Source organism: Lathyrus oleraceus, chromosome 4 (genome assembly GCF_024323335.1).
Source record: "Lathyrus oleraceus cultivar Zhongwan6 chromosome 4, CAAS_Psat_ZW6_1.0, whole genome shotgun sequence".
Lineage (NCBI taxonomy): Eukaryota > Viridiplantae > Streptophyta > Magnoliopsida > Fabales > Fabaceae > Lathyrus > Lathyrus oleraceus.
This window is the reverse complement of record NC_066582.1, coordinates 230,485,522-230,510,277: the sequence shown is the minus strand read 5'-3', so window position 1 is coordinate 230,510,277 and position 24,756 is coordinate 230,485,522. Positions and strand designations below refer to the sequence as shown.

At 36.2% G+C, this 24,756-nt stretch overlaps 1 protein-coding gene across 1 annotated transcript; it reads left to right on the top strand.

Annotated features, from left to right (window-relative positions):
- Positions 1 to 10,541: 10,541 nt before the first annotated feature.
- On the top strand, positions 10,542 to 24,736 carry LOC127136811 (ammonium transporter 2 member 3). The gene is made up of 6 exons (XM_051063331.1): positions 10,542 to 10,908; positions 17,911 to 17,974; positions 18,777 to 18,840; positions 22,781 to 23,332; positions 23,407 to 23,692; positions 23,955 to 24,736. Exons 1-6 carry the CDS (start codon positions 10,542 to 10,544, stop codon positions 24,512 to 24,514), a joined length of 1,893 nt encoding a protein of 630 aa, XP_050919288.1. The 3' UTR covers positions 24,515 to 24,736.
- The last annotated feature ends 20 nt before the right edge of the window (positions 24,737 to 24,756 follow it).

The following is a 24,756-nucleotide window of genomic DNA, read 5'->3' as shown; positions in this document are numbered from 1 at the left end:
TGTCATTTTGTTGTTGTACAAATAGAAAATGCATTTTTTTCCATTGGGAATGGTTGTGTTTTAAAGATTGTTCAATAGTTTCTACTACTTTAAGTTTTATTTATCAGAAGATTATTTTTTAGTGAATACTTGAAAATTTAAATAACATAAAATAAACTTTTGATGTTTCAATAGTGAGAAAATTTTGTTGAGGTTAGACTTCATTGACTTGTTCTTATGTAGCATCCTTGACCAGTAATATGCAATTATAATCACTTATTAATTTTACTTCTTAAAGCTCTCATCACATCTCATGTTTGAGTCAACGACGTGAGATCAATTGTATTACCTAATAGACGATCTCTCAACATATTAACTAATACGTCAGCTTTAAGTTTCAATATTTTATATATATATATATATATATATATATATATATATATATATATATATATATATATATATATATATATATATATATATATATATATATATATATATATATATATATATATTAATTTCTACTTTCATAAATATCATTATTAATGCAAGTATTAAACCTAAATTTATGTCTCGACCTTTCCATCCAATAAATGACATAATTGGATCTAGTATTGACCAGTATCTTTCGAATATCAAGTTATATCCTGAAAACATGTTTTAGGTAGCTAATCCAAAACCAAATTAAGAGCGAAGAATCCATCAATATTAAAACTTAATAAGAATTAAATATAACACCATGGTCAGGATCAAAACATAAGTAATAGGACAACTATATATAACCCCAACAAAAGATAAAATTATCTACGCTTACTCATCATAGATTTACAATCAAGCCCTAGAAGAATGAAAAGCCTATGTTGATGATTCCTTGTAAATCGCTTCCGCCCTTGATCTTCCTTTTATATTCTTTTCTCTTGTGATTTGTGGTGAAAACCGAGTTTCATTGAGCAACCGTCTTGAATTCCACCAACTGTGATACCTTTAAATGAACTATCGGGTATCCCTATTTATAAGGTTGGGAAAGGTAGGCTCACTAAGCCCATTGCCCAAGCTCTCTTAGTGGGCCAACTTTCTTCTAGGTTAAGTAATGTTAGTTAACTTAGGACTAGCCTTGTCTCCTATGCTTGCTAAGCGAACCATCTAAGCTCGCTTAGCCACCAAACTCTTATTCACCTTGAAGTAACTTAACATTGAAGTCTTTGAACCGTCTTTTCTCGTTAATTACGTTTGTGTTTACTGGCTTAGAGAGGTTGCACCTTTGCTCGTTGGGTGCACCTGTATTTTTGGCTTAACAAACCTGTATTTGTTAGGAAAGTCCTTAGCTTGGTATTTTGTTATATTTTGGTTATTTCTTTATCCTTTTCGCCTGTTTTTCATAAATGCATAGTTAAAATGTTTATATATGTGTTTGATCACTTTTCACTAATAAGTCAGGGGGTTTTAATTTGACTTCTTGTCACATAAGTTAATAAGTGCCTACGTATTTAACGTATTTTTGGAACTTATCATTTTTGTATATTATTATGTTTTTTATGGTCTTAATATGATCATGGTGTTATGATCTAATTAATCTATTAAATATTATTTGATATTAAATCTTATTTATAATGGTTGTTATTATGGTTCTATGTGTTGTGAAGGTAATTGTGGGTTTAACTGTGATTTTGATGATGATAAAAAGAATAAAGAAAATTAACCATGAGCATCATCAAGGAAAAAATATTGAAGTATTTCAAAAACTGAAGCTAAGAAGGTTCCATTGTTTAGAGAAAATACATTAAAATGCTAAGATGAAACATTAAAGGAACATAAGTCTTTGAAAGCACACATGATCATGTGCCTTAGTTTCATTTTTATGTGCTCGGGGTCAATATTGTGTAATAAAGGTGAGTATACCTCAAAGTAATAAAAAAATGCACACACACACACTTAAAATAATTTTACAATCTTCGTATCTTTTGAAACATTCTTAAAAACCATGTATGGATTTCTGCTAATAGATTAGGAAATGTACCTAACCAATTAGGAAAGCGGAAACTATATCTCTAATCCATTAGAACATGTGCGTAGTCGATTAATGGAGCAAACTTTCCACATAATTGATTATAAACCCTTGTGATCAATTAGGATCCAAACCTAGCTAGTTTCTTTCCTAATTAGCTAGCAGTCTAATCGATTAGTGTTGTAGGCTAATCGACTAGAGAGTGGCTCTGACCCATTTTTTTCTTCCTATTTTGGCCAAATCTCTTCTCCTATATAATGAAGACCTTGTTTTCACTTATCACTATAAGAAATGTTATATTCTACCCTTCTCTCTTATGCATTGTCTTCTTAGAAACGGTTTTATACAACTTTCATTTTCTTAGTATTGAGAGAGTAAAAGACTTAAGCAATCGTTATATAATTGTTGTTTGAGTAAGATCATCTAATTGTATATAAAGAATCTTATTCTCTTGTAACATTGTAATTACTATAAAGGTTGAAAGTTGAAACTGAGTAAAAGCTTGGTGTAAGAAGATTGTGGGTTGATCATATGATAATAACTCGAGTTGATAGTGGAACTCTCAAGGAAAACCTCTTAAGAACTAGAGTAGGTTGTGTGGTTTAAGATCGAACCAGTATAAATCCTAATAGTTTCTTTGGTAAACACCAGGCCCTAATAATAGGATAAAACATTAGGGTATTCTAATTGACCAAGAATGATCTAATAATGCCGACTTTTTTCATAGACTGAAGAGTCAAATACAATCCTCAATGACCAACACCCTAATGCAATTGTTCGTACAACAAATTGACGATATAAACTATAAGGTGATGAATATGATCAATCATTGGATTGCTAAAGTATTTAATCTAGTAGCTGAAAACAAAATTGCCATATACCAAGCTCTGAATAGACAAATGGGGAAAATAAGATAATTTTTGGCTCCCCTAATGAGGGTGATGGCCATGTGATCCATCAAGAAATTCTTGTTGGTAATGGTTGAAAATATACATTTTAAAGAAGTTTCATATCACTTATTTGTGTAAAAGAAGAGTTTTTCTAAGGCTATATACTATATATAATGGATTCAAGATCTTCATTGCAAAATGCACCAATAAAAAATATTTTAAGCTTGTATTTTATTTTTTATATTTTCTCTTATACTCTTGTGTTAAATTATTATGAGGGGTGGTTAAATATTTACTTTTGATAGTGTGGGTGTATTAGGGTCTTGGGGTGATTGAGGGTAGTCTATATGTTATAAAAAAATTTACTTAGTGTTATCTTTTGGTTGTCATTTGATAGTGACCATGCTTTGTGTTTGTAGTTTTATTTGATCTTCCATATTAGAAAAGAAACGCATACTCTATGTTGGTTGGGAAAAAAATTGTTGTACAAAAGGATTTGGCTGCAATGTCAAACTTTTCACTTACAATGAAGTTTTGACATAAAGAAATTTGATGAAAGAATCAATTTTGACTTGTGAAAAATCCAGGTCAAAGATGTATTTATACAATTAGGACTTCACAAGGCACTTAAAGGAAACATTTCTAGCATGGACAACAAGAAGAAGAGGAACTAGATTTAAGAGCTTTGAGTACAATCCACATTTCTTTGACTAAGAATATTCTTACGAATGTTCTGCATACATCTTTAGTAAAAGAGATTTGAGAGAAATTTGAAGAGTAATACCAAGGAAAATGGTATTTAAAATTAGTTGTCTCTAAAGGAGTAATTTCATAGCTTACTTATGGATGAAAATACGAAAGTATTTGATCATCCAGATGGTCTTGGTTGTATTATTTATGAATTAGAAACTATAGGAGTCAAGATTGATGATGAAGGTAAAGCTCTAAGATTCATATTATGTCTTTCATCTTCCTATTAGCATATTAAACATATTTTGATACATGACAAGGAAACTTTGAGTTTTGAAGAAGTTGTTGGTAATATTATTTTTGAAGAAAGAATATTGAAGAGTAAGGATAATACTTCATGAAACTAGGTGTTGGTTGCTAGAGGAAGGCCTTATGTGAATAAAAATAATGAAATAGGTCAGAGGTTTTGGAAATTTGGAAATATTAGGCATGTAAATAATGTGTGTTCTAATAGAACAATGCCAGAAAATGGATCTTAGTCAAATGCAAGAAATGTTTCCCTCATTTTGGGAGATAATGATATTTTCTGAAAATTGAGAAATGTGTTTTCATGACATTTCTGCTACCATGGAAAAGTACGAGCTATTGTTAGTGGATTAGCACATGAGAATTGGTTTACGTTGATGATAAGTTTGTTGTAAGATTATATCGGTGGTTGAAGAACTTCCTACCGACATGGAAGTTGCACCATAAGTTTTCAACCTGTTTTTTGACATGTGGAATTTTTTGGAGTGGTTTAGGTTTTAAAATATACTTTTCTTCTCGTAGAGTATGATTGTTTTTGAACTATGGTTTTTGGTGAAGACAATGTGAAGATTCTTGGAATTATGTAGCTTCAAGTGACTATACTTTTTATGATGGATGTGATAGCTCTTTAGAATTATGATCGTTGGTGATGACAATGGAAGTTGGTGTATCATTTTAAATCAAGGTGAGGATTCTTGGTGTTGGTTGGAAATATACACATAGAAGAAGTCTCGTATCGCTTAGTTTTATAAATAAATGAAAAAGATACCAACGTTATATAATAGATTTAAGTTCTTTATTATAAAATGCACTAGTCAAAAACACTTTAAGGTCGTATTGGATTTTTATATTTTTTCTTATACTCTTGTGTTAGAGAGGAGTGTTTGAGGATAGTATGTGTATTGTAAAAACTTTCACATAATGTTATTGTATGGTTGTCATTTGACAACAATCATGGTTTTCTCTCCAGTTTTGAAGTTTCCACGTTAAATTTTTATATTGTTATTATGTTCCTCTTTTTTATATGTCTTTTTTTTCTAAAATCTCTCGATACTCCTCATGCTTGAGTAAATCACATAAATCCTCAAAATATGGACTTGGTGAATGTCATACCCCAATTTTGTCCGGACATATTTAAATTTTCATACAATTGATTTCATTTTTTATTTTGCATCATATACATAGCATGACATACATTCCATCATGAATAATACCTGAACTATCAGTCAGGATGAATTTATTGAAAATACAGACAAATCGGTTAAATCGTTTCTAAAGAACATGCAAAATCAGCGGGTAAAAAGTTTCAAAATTAAAATTTCAGATGCCAGTATTATTAATCTACGGTTCACGTAGTTGTGCTCGTTGTATTTTTCAGTGATTGTTTTGGTTGCATTTCGACCCGCCTGAGCCTTTTAACCGATGCAAACCTATTTCAAAATTGGAGGAAACGCTGTATTTTTTCAATAAGTATATTTTGTGCTGATCATTTTAGTGTGCCCGATTTAATTTTCCGAACAAATTTATACTCGGTTTCTATTTCTAATCGTTTAATTTGTTTTTGGTTTAGTTATTTAATTAAAATAATTATAACTTATTTAAATCAAATATTAATTAAGTTCCTTTTTATGATATTATTTTCTTAAATGAATAATAAATGTAAAAAAAATATATATTTTTACATTGGATTCTTTGACAACTCACAAGGGAATATCAAAAAAAAATATAGCTTTTTTTTACCATTCACGTGGTGACACGCGTCCTAACGGATTGTTCAGTCTCCACTCATTTTATTGCCTCACAGATTTCCTTCCACAGAGCTAAAAAAGGCGTCCACTCATTTTCAATGTCTCTCACACTCACCTACCACCTAATCCACACTCTCTCCTCACTCATTAACATCTCTCTCTCTTTCCTGATACTCAACGTCTCTCTCATCATTAAGCTACCACTCATAACTTTTCCTCTCCATCTTTCACTCACCAACCGAAACCCACTCACCTCACACCTTCACCTTCACACCGCACCACCATCCTCGCCGGTCATCCTTTACACCACAACACCGTCCACACGCTGACGAAACCCCAAACACCGCCGTCTCCTTTCCACCTTCTTCACAAACCCGCAACACTCACGGATCCGTAAACCATCTCCGTTCATCTTTTGTAAAAAAAACCACCACCGACGCGTACTTTCCTCCGTTTCATAACATCCAAGATCCAACAACCATACCCTTACTCACCTTCATTTCCTTCACCCTTCGTCAGCCGCGAAACCCACGCCTCGCAAACCACACATCTCCGTCGCAAATGCCATTTCGACCTTAAAGCTGTGACTCCCTTCGCCGGCTAAATCCGACAACATCAACGGTTCGGTCATCACTGTGTAGTGGTAATCCCAGTTCGCAACAATGATGTCAATGCAAAGCAACTCTGACACTCGCCGAAATTGATCATATTCCGTTTAAGCAATAGCCAGCACAGCAGCAACATCGGCTCGTCATTGCGGTAACATCTCAGTTCCAGTTTTGCTTTTGTATTTGACATTGTATAAGGTTGTTGTTGTTACAATTTCTGCTTGGTGTGCGTAATAAATTTGGAGTTTCTGCAGTACTACATCATCCATTACCAAGATTATATGTTTGCGGTTTGTTTTGTGTCATGACGTTTTGCCTTCTAGCTCGGGTAGTTAAAATTACAAATTATATAAACGAGTTGAATTAAGGTGATGATTGGTTGACTCCATGTTCATTGTGCTACTTTATTTCATAATTTGATCTATGTAAATATTATAGAGAATGGTTATGTATGATTATTGTTGTTGTTTTATTATTTCAATGTGTTAAGATTATGGTTTCAACATCAAATTTCATGTCGATTATACTGTTGTTTCTGCGTCCGAAGCTGTGATGTGAGCTTGTTTGTTACCTGTTGTATACCATAATGAGCATCGCGAAGGTTTTCGTATGTTTCTCTTTTCGGGACTGTGGTGAGGAATCGTGGAAATGGGATTCGAAAATACATGAATACTTTCTGACCAAAGCTGGAAAATACAGCGACTCAATGTCCAGCAAAGTTCGGTTTTCCTTTTCTGTGATTATTTTTTAGAAATTAAATATTTTATGCATTGACATTTGGCAGCAAAGAATTGGTTTAGTTTGGAAATTAATAAGTTGCAGTCTCTGTTTTTTAGGAGTATATATATAAGCTTTAATTAAATCCAATTTCATTTTTTTGTACATTATTTTGATTAACCATGTGAGCCAATTGTGGTGGTATATTTGAATACAAAAATAAATAGGCCCACTAATTTTGATACTCCCTGTAATTAGTAAATATAGTAAATAAAGTTTATGATGAGCCGTTTAATTTTCATTGCGTTAAATTGGACTTTTATTCACGGATTCGACATTTCATGTTGTTATGCCGCCCCAATGCCAATATATCAATAGAATATTTTTCACCGCGTTTGGATTTTGTAAATGACATTAATTATGTTGTCATCTTGCACAAACCGGTTTGAGCACATCATTCCAATACACCATCAATCCAAACCAATTTCAAAAAGCACAAATCACAATTCTCAATTCAAAGTCGAGCCCACTTTCAAATATCCTTGTAAGTCGATCGCTTTTATGCATCCCCATCAACCTCACATAGCTTACTCTTGGGCTTTCTTACAATGAGACCTATTTGGTTATTAATTAACCGAGTAGATGACCGATTCACCATGATTTATTCAACAAGCACGAATTTCAACCATTTTGCAAATCAAATATAACTTCAAAAGAAGTTTCTCTTTAATGTTGAATGAAAAGGAGAATAGTAAGCCTCCGCTTCACTGTCTCTCGACTATTCGAATAATTGACGTACGCCATATTGCTCGGATTTTCGTTATTCAATTAAAACCCTAAAAACTCTATAAAATTAAAATCACTTCCCCAAATTATTTATAAATTCTAAAAGCTTTATTTTAATAATTAATCTTTGGATGAAAAAGGGAATAGTAAGCCTCCGCTTCACTATCTCTCGATTATTCGAGTAATTGGCGTACGCCATATTACTCGGATTTTTGTCATTCGATAAAAACCCTAACAATCATACAAAATACAAATCATCTTTTTAAATTAAGGTAATACTCAAAATATATCTTTTTATAAACTTGGGATGAAAAAGAATATAGGAAGCGTACGCTTCGCTATTTCTCAAGCACTTGAATAATTGGCGTATGCCATATTGCTCGAGTTCTTGTCACCCGATTAAAACATCAAACCATAACATTTCAAATCATTTCTTTTAAATCAACTACAAATTCTACAACCATTTAATTCTAAATTTCCGATAATAAAAGTATAGGAGGCGTACGCCTCACTATCTTTCGATTATTCGAATAATTGGCGTACGCCATATTGCTCGAATCTTCGTCATCAAATTAAAACACAATCGAATAAATTTAAACTATTTTCGCAAATCAAATACAATATCTAAAAACATATCTTTTATAAATTAAACTTCGGATGACAAAAGATGGGAGGCGTTCTCCTCACCATCTCTCGATTATTTGAATAATTGGCGTTCACCATAATGCTCAGTCATCGACTTCCGATTAATACATTTTAACTAAACTTGGATAAAGGAATAAGTGGCGCACGCCTCGTTATTCTTTGAATTAGCAAGTAGGAGGCGTACGCCTCACTACCGTGCATATTCAACATCCACAAACAAACTTTCAAAATAATTCAAACGAAAAGGGAGTAGAAGGCGTTCGCCTTATTATTCCTCGAAGGAATTGGACGATTGGTGTACACCACATTGCTCAATCTTTCGTCGTTCTTCAAAAACATCTCAAACAAATCAAACTAACTTCTCGCCCCCGTGCGATCGAAACCAATCAAACACCCAAACACATCAATTCAATTTGTCACCCCCGCGTGACCAAAACCCTTTCAAAAAGAACACTATCAATCCTTTCTAATGCGCACAACAAACTAGTGCTAGAGCCTACACCGAGAGTAGACAAGCCAGCGTTTAGCCGTTAGAACACCGACCTACACAGTCGTTCATCAAAACAAAACATACCAAATATTCGTAGTAGCCCGAACTACGAATGCTCTGATTTCCTTATTGCATCATAAGGATACGTAGGCAGGACATTGTTGTATCTTCGTGAACACACTAATAAAAAACCTCTCATTTCCCCCCTCCTGAGGTCTTCATCCATATCTATCATCTATTCTAATTACTCGAAGCAAGCAAATAACAGTCAATTAACAGTCAAATAGCAAATCAGACTAAAAAGGTTCCCGTTGAGTACAACGGACGTGAGGGGTGCTAATACCTTCCCCTTGCGTAATCGACTCCCGAACCCGAATATGGTTGCGACAACCATTATTCTTATTTCTAAAGGTTTTCTCGATGTTTTCCTATTCCTTCATTGGAATAAATAAAGTTCGGTGGCGACTATGTTCGAACAATATTTTTCCGCGTTCCATCGCGAGGGATCACATTATCATTTTTTCGAGGTGCGACAGACTGGCGACTCTGCTGGGGACCCTGCTCCAAGCAAGAGAGAGTCTAGCCTAACTTAGTCTGATTTTGCTATGACTGTTAGAAGATGTTCTTATCTTTCGTGCTTGTTTCTCTGTATTTTATTATGTTGCTTGTATGTAATATGTGTTGATACTTTGATATGGGACTTGGTGTATGCTATGAGATAAGCTCCATACCTGAGCTTCGAGAAGAACTTAGAACCCAGAGTTGTGTAGTATTGAACCGGGGGGTGTACACCTCATTGGGACAATACGAAGACTCCACCTAGATTAGATCTGTTTGGAGGTTACATCACAATATGGCTAGCCCATTATTGTGGGGAGGTTCTAAATACGATCCGTGACTCTAGGGACCTCGCCTTAAACCCAAGTTTTGTTTTCATGATCGGTGATTATGTAGTATTGAACCGAAGGTTCTACACCCTGTTTGAACAATACGAGAATCCCACTTAGATTAGATCATTTCAGAACTCCCATCACGATGTGGCTAGCCCACCATTGCGAGGAAGTTTTGAACTTGATCCGTGAGTCTAAGTTCCTTCCTTGAAAACATAACTTTAGAACCTACCTTTGGGGAATTTCTAATCAGAGAAACCCGTGCTTCTTCCTATTATCTTGATGTGCCCGACGTATGAATGATCTTGAGTATTTGTATTCCTTTACGAAAAATCATGGCGAAATTTCATGCATTTGCATATCATCAACATGCATTGCATATCATTCTTCCAAAAACAAAAACTCACACCATACTTTACCCCTTTGTCCAGTAACGCTGACTACTCGACACCGGTACGAGACACGCCGCAACTACAAGATGACACGTGAACAGTTGGAAGCAAACCAGGTTTCGATGAGAACCAACATTGACTCCATGCAGGAAAAGATGGATCGCCTGCTCGAGACCATGTTACTCTTAGCCCAAAAGGAAAAGGATGCTGAGACTAGCGCCGAAGCCAGGAAAGTTGCTGCTCAGTTTGGATCGCCATCGCTTAGCATTCCTGGAGTAACTGAACTTGATGGCAATCCTGTCCAGCCTAAAGGAGGACCCATTTCTATTCCTGTTCCCATGGTCAACATGAACCCTCATGAGCATTCTGTTACATCTGCTTGACATGGATCTGTGATGGGTGATGAGGATCCATACGACGCTTTCTTCATGCCACAACCAGCCAAACCTGCTGTTGGAGATCTCCCGGACCCAGCTGTTGATAGACTCCATGCTTTGGAGGAAAAGTTTAAGTCCTTGGAGGTTCACACTACTCCCGGTTTGGACGTTGTTGACATGTGCCTGGTGCCAGGACTCGTGATTCCACAAAAATTCAAAATCCCAGACTTTGACAAATACAAGGGGATCACCTGCCCGAGAACTCACCTCAGAGCTTACTGCCGCAAAATGGCCGCCCACATTAGTAATGATCAGCTCCTTATTCATTACTTCCAAGATAGCCTCAGTGGGGCATCTTTGGAGTGGTATATGCAATTAGAAAGAGGTCAGGTCCAATCTTGGAGAGACCTTGCTGAAGCCTTCCTTAGGAATTATCAGTACAACATTGATCTAGCGCCCAATCGCACCCAGCTGCAAGACATGACTCAACGCAACAATGAGTCATTCAAGGAATACGCACAGCGTTGGAGAGAGCTAGCAGCTCGTGTCCAGCCTCCTCTCCTTGACAAAGAGCTAATTGATATGTTTATGGGAACCCTGCACACCCAGTACATGGAAAAAATGGTAGGATCCAGTTTCCCAACTTTTGCTGAGGTCGTCTCTGTGGGAGAACGAATCGAGAGCCAGATCAAGAAGGGAAAGCTACCTTGCGCTGCCAATGCTTCAAGTGGGATGAAGAAGCCTTATCCTAATCTCCCAAAGAAGACAGAAGGTCATACTAACGCCATAATGAGAGGAGGAGGATATAGGGCACCTCCATATGCTCTTACGCCTTATCATCAGGTTTCCGCGGTCATCCCGACACCATATCAACAACAATATCAGCAGCCGTATTAACAACCAGCTTATCAATAACAAAATCAATAGCAACGTGCTCCGCAATAACGTCAACCTAACCAACAGAGGGCAAGGAGGCCAGAAAGACATTTCGATCCTTTGCTAGTACCATACAGCAAGATCCTTCCCTACCTGCTAAAGGATGGATCGGTTGTTCTGAAGGAGATAACACCTGCAACTCCACCATATTCTCCAGGCTATGACGCCAATGCTCACTGCGAGTATCACATGGGTGCTCCAGGGCATACAATAGAGAACTGTAAGGCTTTCAAGCACAAGGTCCAGGACTGATTGATAGTAAGGCAGTTACATTCACGCCAGTGAGGCCAAACGTTGCAACAAACCCCATGTCGGCGCATGTAGAGTCGAGTGAAGCTCGAAGATAGAGCTCCTCACCAACCTGAGCAAGCAGAACGAATCCCAACGACAAATCAAGAGATGAAGGCCCGTTTCTTCGAATGAAAGCAATCATTATGCCATTTTTACCCTTTTGCATTCTTGTAATTTGATCTTGTTTGTCTAAGTATTGTATGCTTTAAACATTGTTATTTGTATTTGGTCTTATTAATGGGATGATTATGCATGCTTTGAATCAATCTTTCATATTCACTCATCTATCACATTTGCAAAGCATAAACACATACTTTTCCACTTCACCTCCTTTATCGCACTATTGTTAGTAAATGTTGGAAGGAGGATGACGAAAACAAAATACTCATAATTGCTGATTGAATGCTTTCGGATAAAATCCTGCTAATGATGTACAGGCATTGTTTCAAATCCCTAAACACTAGAGAGATAAGGAGTTAATCCCTAGTCAACCACTTTGAGCCTAGAAGTGGGAGTTTCTTTCAAATCTACAAACCCTTACGCTTAACCAGGGGCAGGGTAGTGTTCAGTTAATCTGACTACACATTCAAATTACAAGATGAAATATCCCATGCGAGGATCAACTACATGATATCCTTCGCACACATTCTGAAGTGCCGAAGGAACCATACAAAATCCAAAATTTATGTCGGATGTTCTTTAACGACCAATGACTTGGCAGTCACAATTTTCCAAAAAATCAAAGAAAGATCCCGCTAAGTCCAACACCCTGAAAGGAGACTTAGGCAAAAACAGGGGCAATCCCGATGGATTAAAGCTTCAAAAATGCGGTCCATGCAAAAATTAGGGATCAAAACAAAAATCGAAAGAGACAATGAAAGTCTCCAACAAAACAAAACAAGATTCAGTGACCACCATACCAAAATCAAAGGGTCACCGACATCCAAAAAACGAAATAAGGTGGTTGCCATTCCAAGAGACCTCGAATCACCATCTTTTCCTTACACCTACAAAAAGGAAGGTGTGTGTCGAATTAACTGAACATGGGATTGGAGATCATCATGAAGAAGGGGTGGGTTAAAATAAACTTTGAGCCTTATATCCTTTTGTTTCAATAACCATGAACCAAGCCACATTACAACCTTCAAAAGACCTAATTGAAGTAAGGTTCGTTCTGAAAGCATACTATAGCAAGGTTGAGTAAACTGACTCCTAGAGAAATGCTAATATTCTCTTCCCACTATATCATTCACACGCTAGCTAAATCAAGCACCACGATTGGACACGTGATCCACTCGCCACACACTACCACAACACTCCAAATGAATGATTGCTTTTCAAAACTTGCATAACTATTGCATTAAAATCACCATTTCTTGGATGACAATTCTTAATTGTTAGTCAGTGCTTGACATCGAGAAAATTCCAACAAGGGGCAATTAAAGAGGCACTTGATCGTTGATGCTGACACGAATCAAGACCATTTCATAATCATGTGGATCAGGGGCATGGCATCATTTTGATTAATATTGACCTAAGAAGCAGTCAGTATAAGACAAATCTCCAAGCATCGGTTGATCAGGGAGGAAAAACACTTCAATACTCAGTACATCTAGGGCAAGTCCCTCGAAGGCCAGTCTGGGGCAAGATAAGTTGCAAGGGGCAAGTTCCCTTCATATCTTCAAGACAGTCAAGCAAATTGCGTCAGCCACTGGAAACTGCTTGAATTCACAACAAAAACGTCAAAAGTTCATACCAGTACAACATCATGCCTTGACAAGAATCCTTAGGGCACGTCAAAAGCATAACCAACATGGGTTGATCACGTCGCTATGCTCAGTCACAGGCTGGCCAAACACTTCAGAAGAAAAACTGAGACCTTCTCGAAGACAAATACACAATATATCAGCAAGAGATCAAACTTGGGGCACCAAGAGTATCCACACCTATTACGTGTTCATCACATCATCAGCTACCGAGTGTCGGGAAGTCAGATCCTTTCCGCCAACCAATAGTCCAATCCACATCGACAGTTACAAGAAAAAACAAAGCCCACCTTGCTGGCACCCACACAAAAACTAATACAACCAACACTGGTTTCCAGAAAACACATTGCTTTTGAAAAGGGGGGCCAATCCCAAACAAGCCAAGCATCATTTGCACTCAAACATGCATCACATGCATCACCTCGTACATAATGCATACATGACATTTATGCATATAGCACGAATCAAGGTCCAAGGTTTAGTCGTAGGCATCCAAGCCAACCCTCAGTCGAGTCATTGTCACTTTTTCTAAGTGAGTTCCTACCCTACTGTCGGACGTTCCCCATTGAGTTATATCTTTCAACCTTTTATTGATAAGATGTTATCCTCAACTAAGTCAAACATCGTTTCTTTAAAACACCTACTATGTTTCGCGTTGAGCGTCCCTTAATGAGTCGTTTCCTGTAACCTTTTGTTGATGGAAATTACATCTCTCCAAAGAATATTGGTTTTGCAACCTTTTGTTGTTGATACCCCAAGCAAGTCTTAACCAGCAATGTTCCAATACTACCCAATAAGTCTAGTTTACTGAACTTTGACAGTAGCCTTATTTTTCTAATATTTTTCCCACTATCATCCTTTTGGTGAAAGTCCATTGAGGAATAATATTGATCATTGTCCTGTTTACGGTAACCGTTATCCTTTTGGTAATGGTAAATCCTTGACATTTGTGATCTTACCGTCATCCTTTTGGTGTCGAAGATCCTTGAAGTTTTGGTCCAACCTTCATCCTTTTGGTGAATGATGACCTCTGCAATAATTACAGCCTACCGTCATCCTTTTGGTTTCGGCGATCCTCGTGGTGATAAGGATCCTTGTCATTTTAGTTTAACCATCATCCTTTCGGTGATGACGTCCAGTTCAATCTAAATATCATCCTTTTGGTGATAGAGATTATGGAGTTTGGTTTAAGCTATCATCCTTTTGGTGATGGTGACATTTGGAAAGTCCAATCCCACTGTCATCCTTTTGGTGTCAGCAATATTTGAAGTTATTATAACTTATTATCATCCTTTTGGTGGTAACAAGTTTCGAAGTTATGATCTCACCTTCATCCTTTTGGTGATGGTGATTGTTGATTCATTATCATCCTTTTGGTGATAACGAGTTATGTTGTTTGTAGTACCTTCATCCTTTTGGTAATGGTGACTGTTGACTTATTATCATCCTTTTGGTGATAACAAGTTTTGTGTTTTGATCCTACCTTCATCCTTTTGGTGACGGCGATCAGTAAAAGTTATTAACTTATTATCATCCTTTTGATGGTAACGAGTTTTGTCGTTTGACCTTACCTTCATCCTTTTGGTGATGGTGATTGTTGACTTATTATCATCCTTTTGGTGATAACAAGGTTTTTTCTTGATCTTACCTTCATCCTTTTGGTGATGGGGATCCTTTGAGTTGTGTGACTTATTGTCATCCTTTTGGTGGTAACAAGTTTTGTTTGTAATTATACCTTCATCCTTTTGGTGATGGTGATTATTTTGACTTATTATCATCCTTTTGGTGGTAACGAGTTTTATCTTGTATCTTACCTTCATCCTTTTGGTGATGAAGATCATTGAGTTTCGACTTATAATCATCCTTTTGGTGATAACAAGTTTGTTGTGTGATTATACCTTCATCCTTTTGGTGATGGTGATCATTGAAGTTATTTGACTTATTATCATCCTTTTGGTGATAACAAGTTTTGTTGTTGGATCTTACCCTCATCCTTTTGATGACGGAGATCTTTGAAATTGATGAGTTAACTATCATCCTTTTGGTGATAACCTTGATATTATACTCTCGGTAATGGGAAACTTTTATCAGAATAACCATCATCCTTGTGGGGTGACGGACATCACCCTTTTGTTGATGGAAATCTTTGGATTGTGTCTAACTTTCATCCTTTTGGTGATAGCGAGATTTGTTGTTGATCTTACCATCATCCTTTTGGTGATGGCGATCTTTGTTATAGCCACTGCGACCATCATCCTTTTGGTGATGACTACTTTTGAAGCTCGGTTTATCCATCATCCTTTTGGTGATGACGACCCTAGAAACCATGTTGAATTACTGTCATCCTTTTGATGATGTCAAGTCTATTATCATCCTTTTGGTGCCAGAGATCCTGTTCAGTTTTAGTCCCACGGTTGTCTTTACAACAATAACGACCTTTGCAAGATCGAGTGTCGACTCGAGGGTTGGCATTGATTTGGCATTCTACCCCTATCACCTTGGTGCTATTAGAACCCATTGCATTTTCTTTCTGCATTTCTCCATTGCATTTCAAAGGATAAAATTTGGATCTTTTCGTATTTAATTACCTTCCACCACGAATGTATGAAGATTGTTGTCATTCTTATCTTTTGGTTCAAGTTAATTAAATAGGGGCAGCTGTCATACCCCGATTTTGTCCGGGCATATTTAAATTTTCATACAATTGATTTCATTTTTTATTTTGCATCATATACATAGCATGACATACATTCCATCATGAATAATACCTGAAATATCAGTCAGGATGAATTTATTGAAAATACAGACAAATCGGTTAAATCGTTTCTAAAGAACATGCAAAATCAGCGGGTAAAAAGTTTCAAAATTAAAATTTCAGACGCCAGTATTATTAATCTACGGTTCACGTAGTTTAATCTGGTGTGCTCGTTGTATTTTTCAGCGATTGTTTCGGTTGCATTTCGACCCGCCTGAGCCTTTTAACCGATGCAAACTTATTTCAAAATTGGAGGAAACGTTGTATTTTTTCAATAAGTATATTTTGTGCTGATCATTTTAGTGTGCCCGATTTAATTTTCCGAACAAATTTATACTCGGTTTCTATTTCTAATCGTTTAATTTGTTTTTAGTTTAGTTATTTAATTAAAATAATTATAACTTATTTAAATCAAATATTAATTAATTTCCTTTTTATGATATTATTTTCTTAAATGAATAATAAATGTAAAAAAAAATTATTTTTACATTGGATTCTTTGACAGCTCACAAGGGAATATCAAAAAAAAATATAGCTTTTTTTTACCATTCACGTGGTGACACGCGTCCTAACGGATTGTTCAGTCTCCACTCATTTTATTGCCTCACAGATTTCCTTCCACATAGCTAAAAAAGGCGTCCACTCATTTTCAACGTCTCTCACACTCACCTACCACCTAATCCTCACTCATTAACATCTCTCTCTTTCCTGATACTCAACGTCTCTCTCATCATTAAGCTACCACTCATAATTTTTCCTCTCCATCTTCCACTCACCAACCGAAACCCACTCACCTCACACTTTCACCTTCACACCGCACCACCATCCTCGTCGGTCATCCTTTACACCACAATACCGTCCACACGTTGACGAAACCCCAAACACCGCCGTCTCCTTTCCACCTTCTAAACAAACCCGCAACACTCACGGATCCGTAAACCATCTTCGTCCATCTTCTGTAAAAAAAACCACCACCGACGCGTACTTTCCTCCGTTTCATAACATCCAAGATCCAACAACCATACCGTTACTCACCTTCATTTCCTTCACCCTTCGTCAGCCGTGAAACCCACGCATCACAAACCACACATCTCCGTCGCAAATGTCGTTTCGACCTTAAAGTTGTGACTCCCTTCGCCGGCTAAATCCGACAACATCAACGGTTCGGTCATCACTGTGTAGTGGCAATCCCAGTTCGCAACAATGATGTCAATGCAAAGCAAATCTGACACTCGCCGAAATTGATCATATTCCATTTAAGCAATAGCCAACACAGCAGCAACATCGACTCGTCATTGCGGTAACATCTCAGTTCCAGTTTTGCTTTTGTATTTGACATTGTATAAGGTTGTTGTTGTTACAATTTCTGCTTGGTGTGCGTAATAAATTTGGAGTTTCTACAGTACTACATCATCCATTACCAAGATTATATGTTTGCGGTTTGTTTTGTGTCATGACGTTTTGCCTTCTAGCTCGGGTAGTTAAAATTACAAATTATATAAACGAGTTGAATTAAGGTGATGATTGGTTGACTCCATGTTCATTGTGCTACTTTATTTCACAATTTGATCTATGTAAATATTATAGAGAATGGTTATGTATGATTATTGTTGTTGTTTTATTATTTCAATGTGTTAAGATTATGGTTTTAACATCAAATTTCGTGTCGATTATACTGCTGTTTCTGCGTCCGAAGCTGTGATGTGAGCTTGTTTGTTACCTGTTGTATACCATAATGAGCATCGCGAAGGTTTTCGTATGTTTCTCTTTTCGGGACTGTGGTGAGGAATCGTGGAAATGGGATTCGAAAATACATGAATACTTTCTGACCAAAGCTGGAAAATACAGCGACTCAATGTCCAGCAAAGTTCGGTTTTCCTTTTCTGTGATTATTTTTTAGAAATTAAATATTTTATGCATTGACATTTGGCAGCAAAGGATTGGTTTAGTTTGGAAATTAATAAGCTGCAGTCTCTGTTTTTTAGGAGTATATATATAAGCTTTAATTAAATCCAATTTCATTTTTTTGTAAATTATTTTGATTAACCATGTGGGCCAATTGTGGTGGTAAATTAGAATACAAAAATAAATAGGCCCACTAATTTTGATACTCCATGTAATTAGTAAATATAGTAAATAAAGTTCCCCAATGCCAATATATCAATAGAATATTTTTCACCGCGTTTGGATTTTGTAAATGACATTAATTATGTTGTCATCTTGCACAAACCGGTTTGAGCACATCATTCCAATACACCATCAATCCGAACCAATTTCAAAAAGCACAAATCACAATTCTCAATTCAAAGTCGAGCCCACTTTCAAATATCCTTGTAAGTCGATCGCTTTTATGCATCCCCATCAACCTCACATAGCTTACTCTTGGGCTTTCTTACAATGAGACCTATTTGGTTATTAATTAACCGAGTAGATGACCGATTCACCATGATTTATTCAACAAGCACGAATTTCAACCATTTTGCAAATCAAATATAACTTCAAAAGAAGTTTCTCTTTAATGTTGAATGAAAAGGAGAATAGTAAGCCTCCGCTTCACTGTCTCTCGACTATTCGAATAATTGACGTACGCCATATTGCTCGGATTTTCGTTATTCAATTAAAACCCTAAAAACTCTATAAAATTAAAATCACTTCCCCAAATTACTTATAAATTCTAAAGGCTTTATTTTAATAATTAATCTTTGGATGAAAAAGGGAATAGTAAGCCTCCGCTTCACTATCTCTCGATTATTCGAGTAATTGGCGTACGCCATATTACTCGGGTTTTTGTCATTCAATAAAAACCCTAACAATCATACAAAATACAAATCATCTTTTTAAATTAAGGTAATACTCAAAATATATCTTTTTATAAACTTGGGATGAAAAAGAATATAGGAAGCGTACGCTTCGCTATTTCTCAAGCACTTGAATAATTGGCGTACGCCATATTGCTCGAGTTCTTGTCACCCGATTAAAACATCAAACCATAACATTTCAAATCATTTCTTTTAAATAAACTACAAATTCTACAACCATTTAATTCTAAATTTCCGATAATAAAAGGATAGGAGGCGTACGCCTCACTATCTTTCGATTATTCGAATAATTAGCGTACGCCACATTGCTCGAATCTTCGTCATCAAATTAAAACACAATCGAATAAATTCAAACTATTTTCGCAAATCAAATACAATATCTAAAAACATATCTTTTATAAATTAAACTTCGGATGACAAAAGATGGGAGGCGTTCACCTCACCATCTCTCGATTATTTGAATAATTGGTGTTCACCATATTGCTCAGTCATCGACTTCCGATTAATACATTTTAACTAAACTTGGATAAAGGAATAAGTGGTGCACGCCTCGTTATTCTTTGAATAAGCAAGTAGGAGGCGTACGCCTCACTACCGTGCATATTCAACATCCACAAACAAACTTTCAAAATAATTCAAACGAAAAGGGAGTAGAAGGCGTTCGCCTTATTATTCCTCGAAGGAATTGGACGATTGGTGTACACCACATTGCTCAATCTTTTGTCGTTCTTCAAAAACATCTCAAACAAATCAAACTAACTTCTTGTCCTCGTGCGATCGAAACCAATCAAACACCCAAACACATCAATTCAATTTGTCACCCCCGCGTGACCAAAACCCTTTCAAAAAGAACACTGTCAATCCTTTCTAATGCGTACAACAAATCAGTGCTAGAGCCTCCACCGAGAGTAGACAAGCCAGCGTTTAGCCGTTAGAACACCGACCTACACAGTCGTTCATCAAAATAAAACATATCAAATATTCGTAGTAGCCCGAACTACGAATGCTCTGATTTCCTTATTGCACCATAAGGATACGTAGGCAGGAGATTGATGTATCTTCGCGAGCACACTAATAAAAAACCTCTCATTTCCCCCCTCCTGAGGTCTTCATCCATATCTATCATCTATTCTAATTACTCGAAGCAAGCAAATAACAGTCAATTAACAGTCAAATAGCAAATCAGACTAAAAGGTTCCCGTTGAGTACAACGGACGTGAGGGGTGTTAATACCTTCCCCTTGCGTAATCGACTCTCGAACCCGAATATGGTTACGACGACCATTATTCTTATTTCTAAAGGTTTTCTCGATATTTTCCTATTCCTTCATTGGAATAAATAAAGTTCGGTGGCGATTTTGTTCGAACAATATTTTTCCGCGTTCCATCGCGAGGGATCGCATTATCATTTTTTCAAGGTGCGACAGTTAATAGAAATAAAAATATTGGTGATGTCATATAACAAGTTTGGAGGAATATTATAGAACAACACGTAGAAAATGTAGTCAAAAGAGTACTTAACATGCATGAATTCAATTTGGGTTATGCGAATATGCCCAACTTTGTACTTACCTTCCTGAATGTGGTCTTACAAACAGAGAGGCCTCGAGGAAAAAGAATTGTAAGTTCCATGATAGATGGAAAATTTACTAGCAAGTATACTAATGTTGTTATTGAATAAAATAAATTCGTCTCCACAAGAATTATGAACTTAAAACAAGAGATGTTGTGCGATGTAAATAAAAACAGGAATTGGGGGGGTTTAAGCGTGTTTTGGTCGAAAACACAAGAAAAGACTTTTATAACGATGATGAGAAAAGTGGTCAAGTTGCATTATCAGAATCCCCTATTTCTACTTGATTGATGAAACATGCATTAACAGACATGTGTTGACTACAGAGTTACACGGCAGACTAACTTTACCACTACACCCAATCCATTAGCGTGTAGCTCACTAATCTAGCCGTCAACTCTCTGATCCCTCATGGCAATTGTCATATTAGATTAGACAACATAACACGTTAATCCTTAAGTCACAATTCCTAATCGTATTATCCCTAGTCAATTAGCAAATTCAACAGTTAAAGTAGTTCAGATAAATAGCCCTAGTGTCAGTAATCACTATTTATCAAATTTGATTCGAATGTTGTAACAATCAAAAAGCAACAGAATCATTAACTGGTAAATAACAATAAGTCAGAATAATAACATTAACATCATCCGATCATATGTCTCAATCAAGCAAAAATAGGTTCATCAAAAAATTAACCTACCCTAGAGGAATCTATCAACTCATGTTGAAATTAATCAATACCAATAATTTATATTCGAAGAGCGTGAAAAATTACTGAAGAAAAAGTTCTCCAATGGCTTCAATGGCCTCCAAAAGCTCCAAAATCACTATAAAATCTCATTTTCTGGTTGTGGTAGTCGAACCCCTATTTTTCACTCTTTTTTTTTCTTATAAAGCTACTAAAAAACGTGTCAAGAAAACAGATACAATGCAAGCGCGCTACTTATCAGCGCAGGCATGTTGTGACATCATTACTTCAATGCGTGTGTATTGGCTTTCAGCGCGGGCGCGTGAGAGGCAGCGTGAGCGCATTATGACCGCGTAAAATTCAGGGGCTTCAACATGTTTTCGATCTTTTTTCACCAATTTTCTCACTGAGTCTCTTTCTTCACCCAAAAGCGTTTTTTCTAAGTTTTTCTCTTAAACGCTTTTGACTTGCACAATTCTTATCAGAATTCGACGGTTTTTCTTACTAAATGACGTGCATTGATAGCCCGTCATCATTCCATAAGTTTTTTTTTGAAGTAAGATGATATATGATAGAGCACATGACTATGTATTATAAATGCCTAAAAGGTTTCTTATTCATTTGTTTCTCATTCCTACATTTCTATCATATGCGTTTTCTAGGGTTTCTTTTCATCTTTTTTAATATTCATCTTCTTCAAAAAAAATTATAAAAATAATAATGAAAATATAACTTCCGATATTCCATTCATAACCGATATACAGGTATATAAAAAAAAATTGTTGATATCGCAAGCATCGCGAAATTGAAATATTATACCGACTTTCGTATCGTATAATTAAAATTCTGATACACAATAGTGATATATCAATACTAGATCGGATATTTAACAACACTGCTACATGTTAAAACAATATTGTTTTTTTCAAATATATCAAAGGTGAAATATCGGATATTTAACAACACTTCTACTTGTTAAAACAAAATTGTTTTTCTCAACTGTATCAAAGGTGAAATATCACAATTTTATAGACATATAGCGATTAGAACTAAGTACATTGCTTCATTTATGAATTGACAAGTATTGTCTTAATCACAAGTTACAAAACAAAAATTGACTCAAGGTGGAATTTTATAAGGAAGGTTAGAGAATCTCAAATTTTGGCCCATCCTAATTATAAAATTTTCAATTGAATTTCATTGCGTCACCAAACAATGTCCAGCCACTGCAACAAGAAGCCACAACTTTTGATGATTATTCCAAAGATACCTTTAAAAAAATGTCAAAATTTATTATACTATATAGTCCAAACTAAACTCCACCAACCAGAAAATTTCCTCAAAACTTAAGTGATTTTTTTCATTACATTATGATTTTCAATTCTTCTAAGTATATTTCCTCATTTCCAGAATCACTTTTACCAAACGACGCATCACCCGAATGGAACAACAAAGCAGACAATGCATGGCAACTAATAGCAGCAACATTAGTGGGCCTGCAAAGTGTTCCTGGGCTTGTAATACTTTATGGCAGCATGGTTAAGAAAAAATGGGCCGTAAACTCAGCCTTCATGGGCCTATACGCATTTTCCGCCGTGTTAGTTTGTTGGGTTTTATGGGCCCATCAAATGGCATTTGGGAACAAGCTTTTTCCTTTTGTTGGAAAACCCAATTTTGCATTGAATGAGAAGTTTCTACTTTCAAAGGCATCAACACAATACTATTTACCAATGGCTGACTTTGTTTTTTACCAATTTGCTTTTGCTGCAATTACTCTTGTGTTGCTTGCAGGGTCGTTGCTTGGGAGAATGAATTTTTATGCATGGATGTTGTTTGTTCCTATGTGGCTTACATTGTCTTACACTGTTGGTGCTTTTAGTATATGGGGGAATGGCTTTCTTGAGGGGAAAATAATTGATTATGCTGGGGGGTTTGTTATTCATCTATCCTCTGGTGTTGCTGGTTTCACTGCTGCTTATTGGGTAATTGATTATAAGTAATATATTAGTAATAATTGTTGGAGATGACTGCTTAATAAAATGTTGATAAATGACAGGTTGGTCCAAGAAGTTCAAATGATAGGAAAAATTTTCCACCAAATAACATAATTCACATGCTTGGAGGTGCAGGGTTCTTATGGATGGGTTGGACAGGTTTTAATGGTGGAGCACCATTTCAGGTTGGAGAAATTACATCCTTGGCAATATTCAACACTCATCTTTGTACTGCCACAAGCATACTTGTTTGGCTTTCTCTAGATATGTTTGTATACAAGAAAGGCTCATTGATAGGTTCCGTCCAAGGAATGATCACTGGTCTAGTTTGCATCACACCAGGTGCAGGTAAAACTCACATAAGCCACACATTAAATAGTTGCATTCAGAGTCGTCTTAAGTTTTCGGAGACATGTGTACTGAAGTTACAAATAGGGTTCTATTTTTGCCTCGATTTAATCGTGAGAAATATCTTATGAAGCCCTTTTTATACACGATTTAAATGCGTCAAATTTTGGACACTGCAGCAACCCGCCTTACACACCCAAAATGACGGACCTTATTACAGTCATACTAGTTTGACGGTAATTTTACCTATGTATGTGAACAGGATTGGTGGTTCCATGGGCTGCAATATTGATGGGAGCTTTATCTGGTTCAATCCCATGGTACACGATGATGGTATTGCACAAAAGATCATCATTTTTTCAAAGTGTAGATGATACATTAGGAGTCTTTCACACTCATGCAGTGGCTGGTATTCTTGGTGGAATCCTTTCTGGTATCTTTGCCAAACCCAGTCTTTTGAAGATGCTCTATGGGCCTGAAACTTCTTATGGGCCTGGCTTATTCTACAGTTATTTTTACGGTAATGTGGGCCAAGGAATCAGGCAAATATTGTACCAATTACTAGGAGCATTTTTTATCACTCTTTGGAATGTTGTTATCACTAGTCTCGTTTGTATTATTGTAAGTCTCATTATGGATCTTCGAATGCAAGAGGAAGATCTTGAAGTTGGTGATGATGCTGCTCATGGAGAAGAAGCTTATGTTCTATGGGGTGATGGAGAAAAAAGGATACTCCCTCTTCGTATACATATAAATTCTCCAACAATTATTTCTATTTCTCACCAAAGACATTCAATTCCTATCAATAAAATTGATGAATAATCTTTTTTATTGTGGGAGTGTTAAGTGTGAGTAAAATGTCATATATTTGATGGAAATGTGTGTCAAGTAACATACAAGTGAAAAAAAGATTGATATAATTGATGAAAATGCAGTCTCGAAACCATTCTTAATGGAAGAGACACGTAGAGCAAAAGAAAAAAGTTGTTCTAATACTATTATTGTATACTCATCTCATTTATGTTACATTTAGTGTTGAGTTAATGGGCATGTGTTGAATTTAC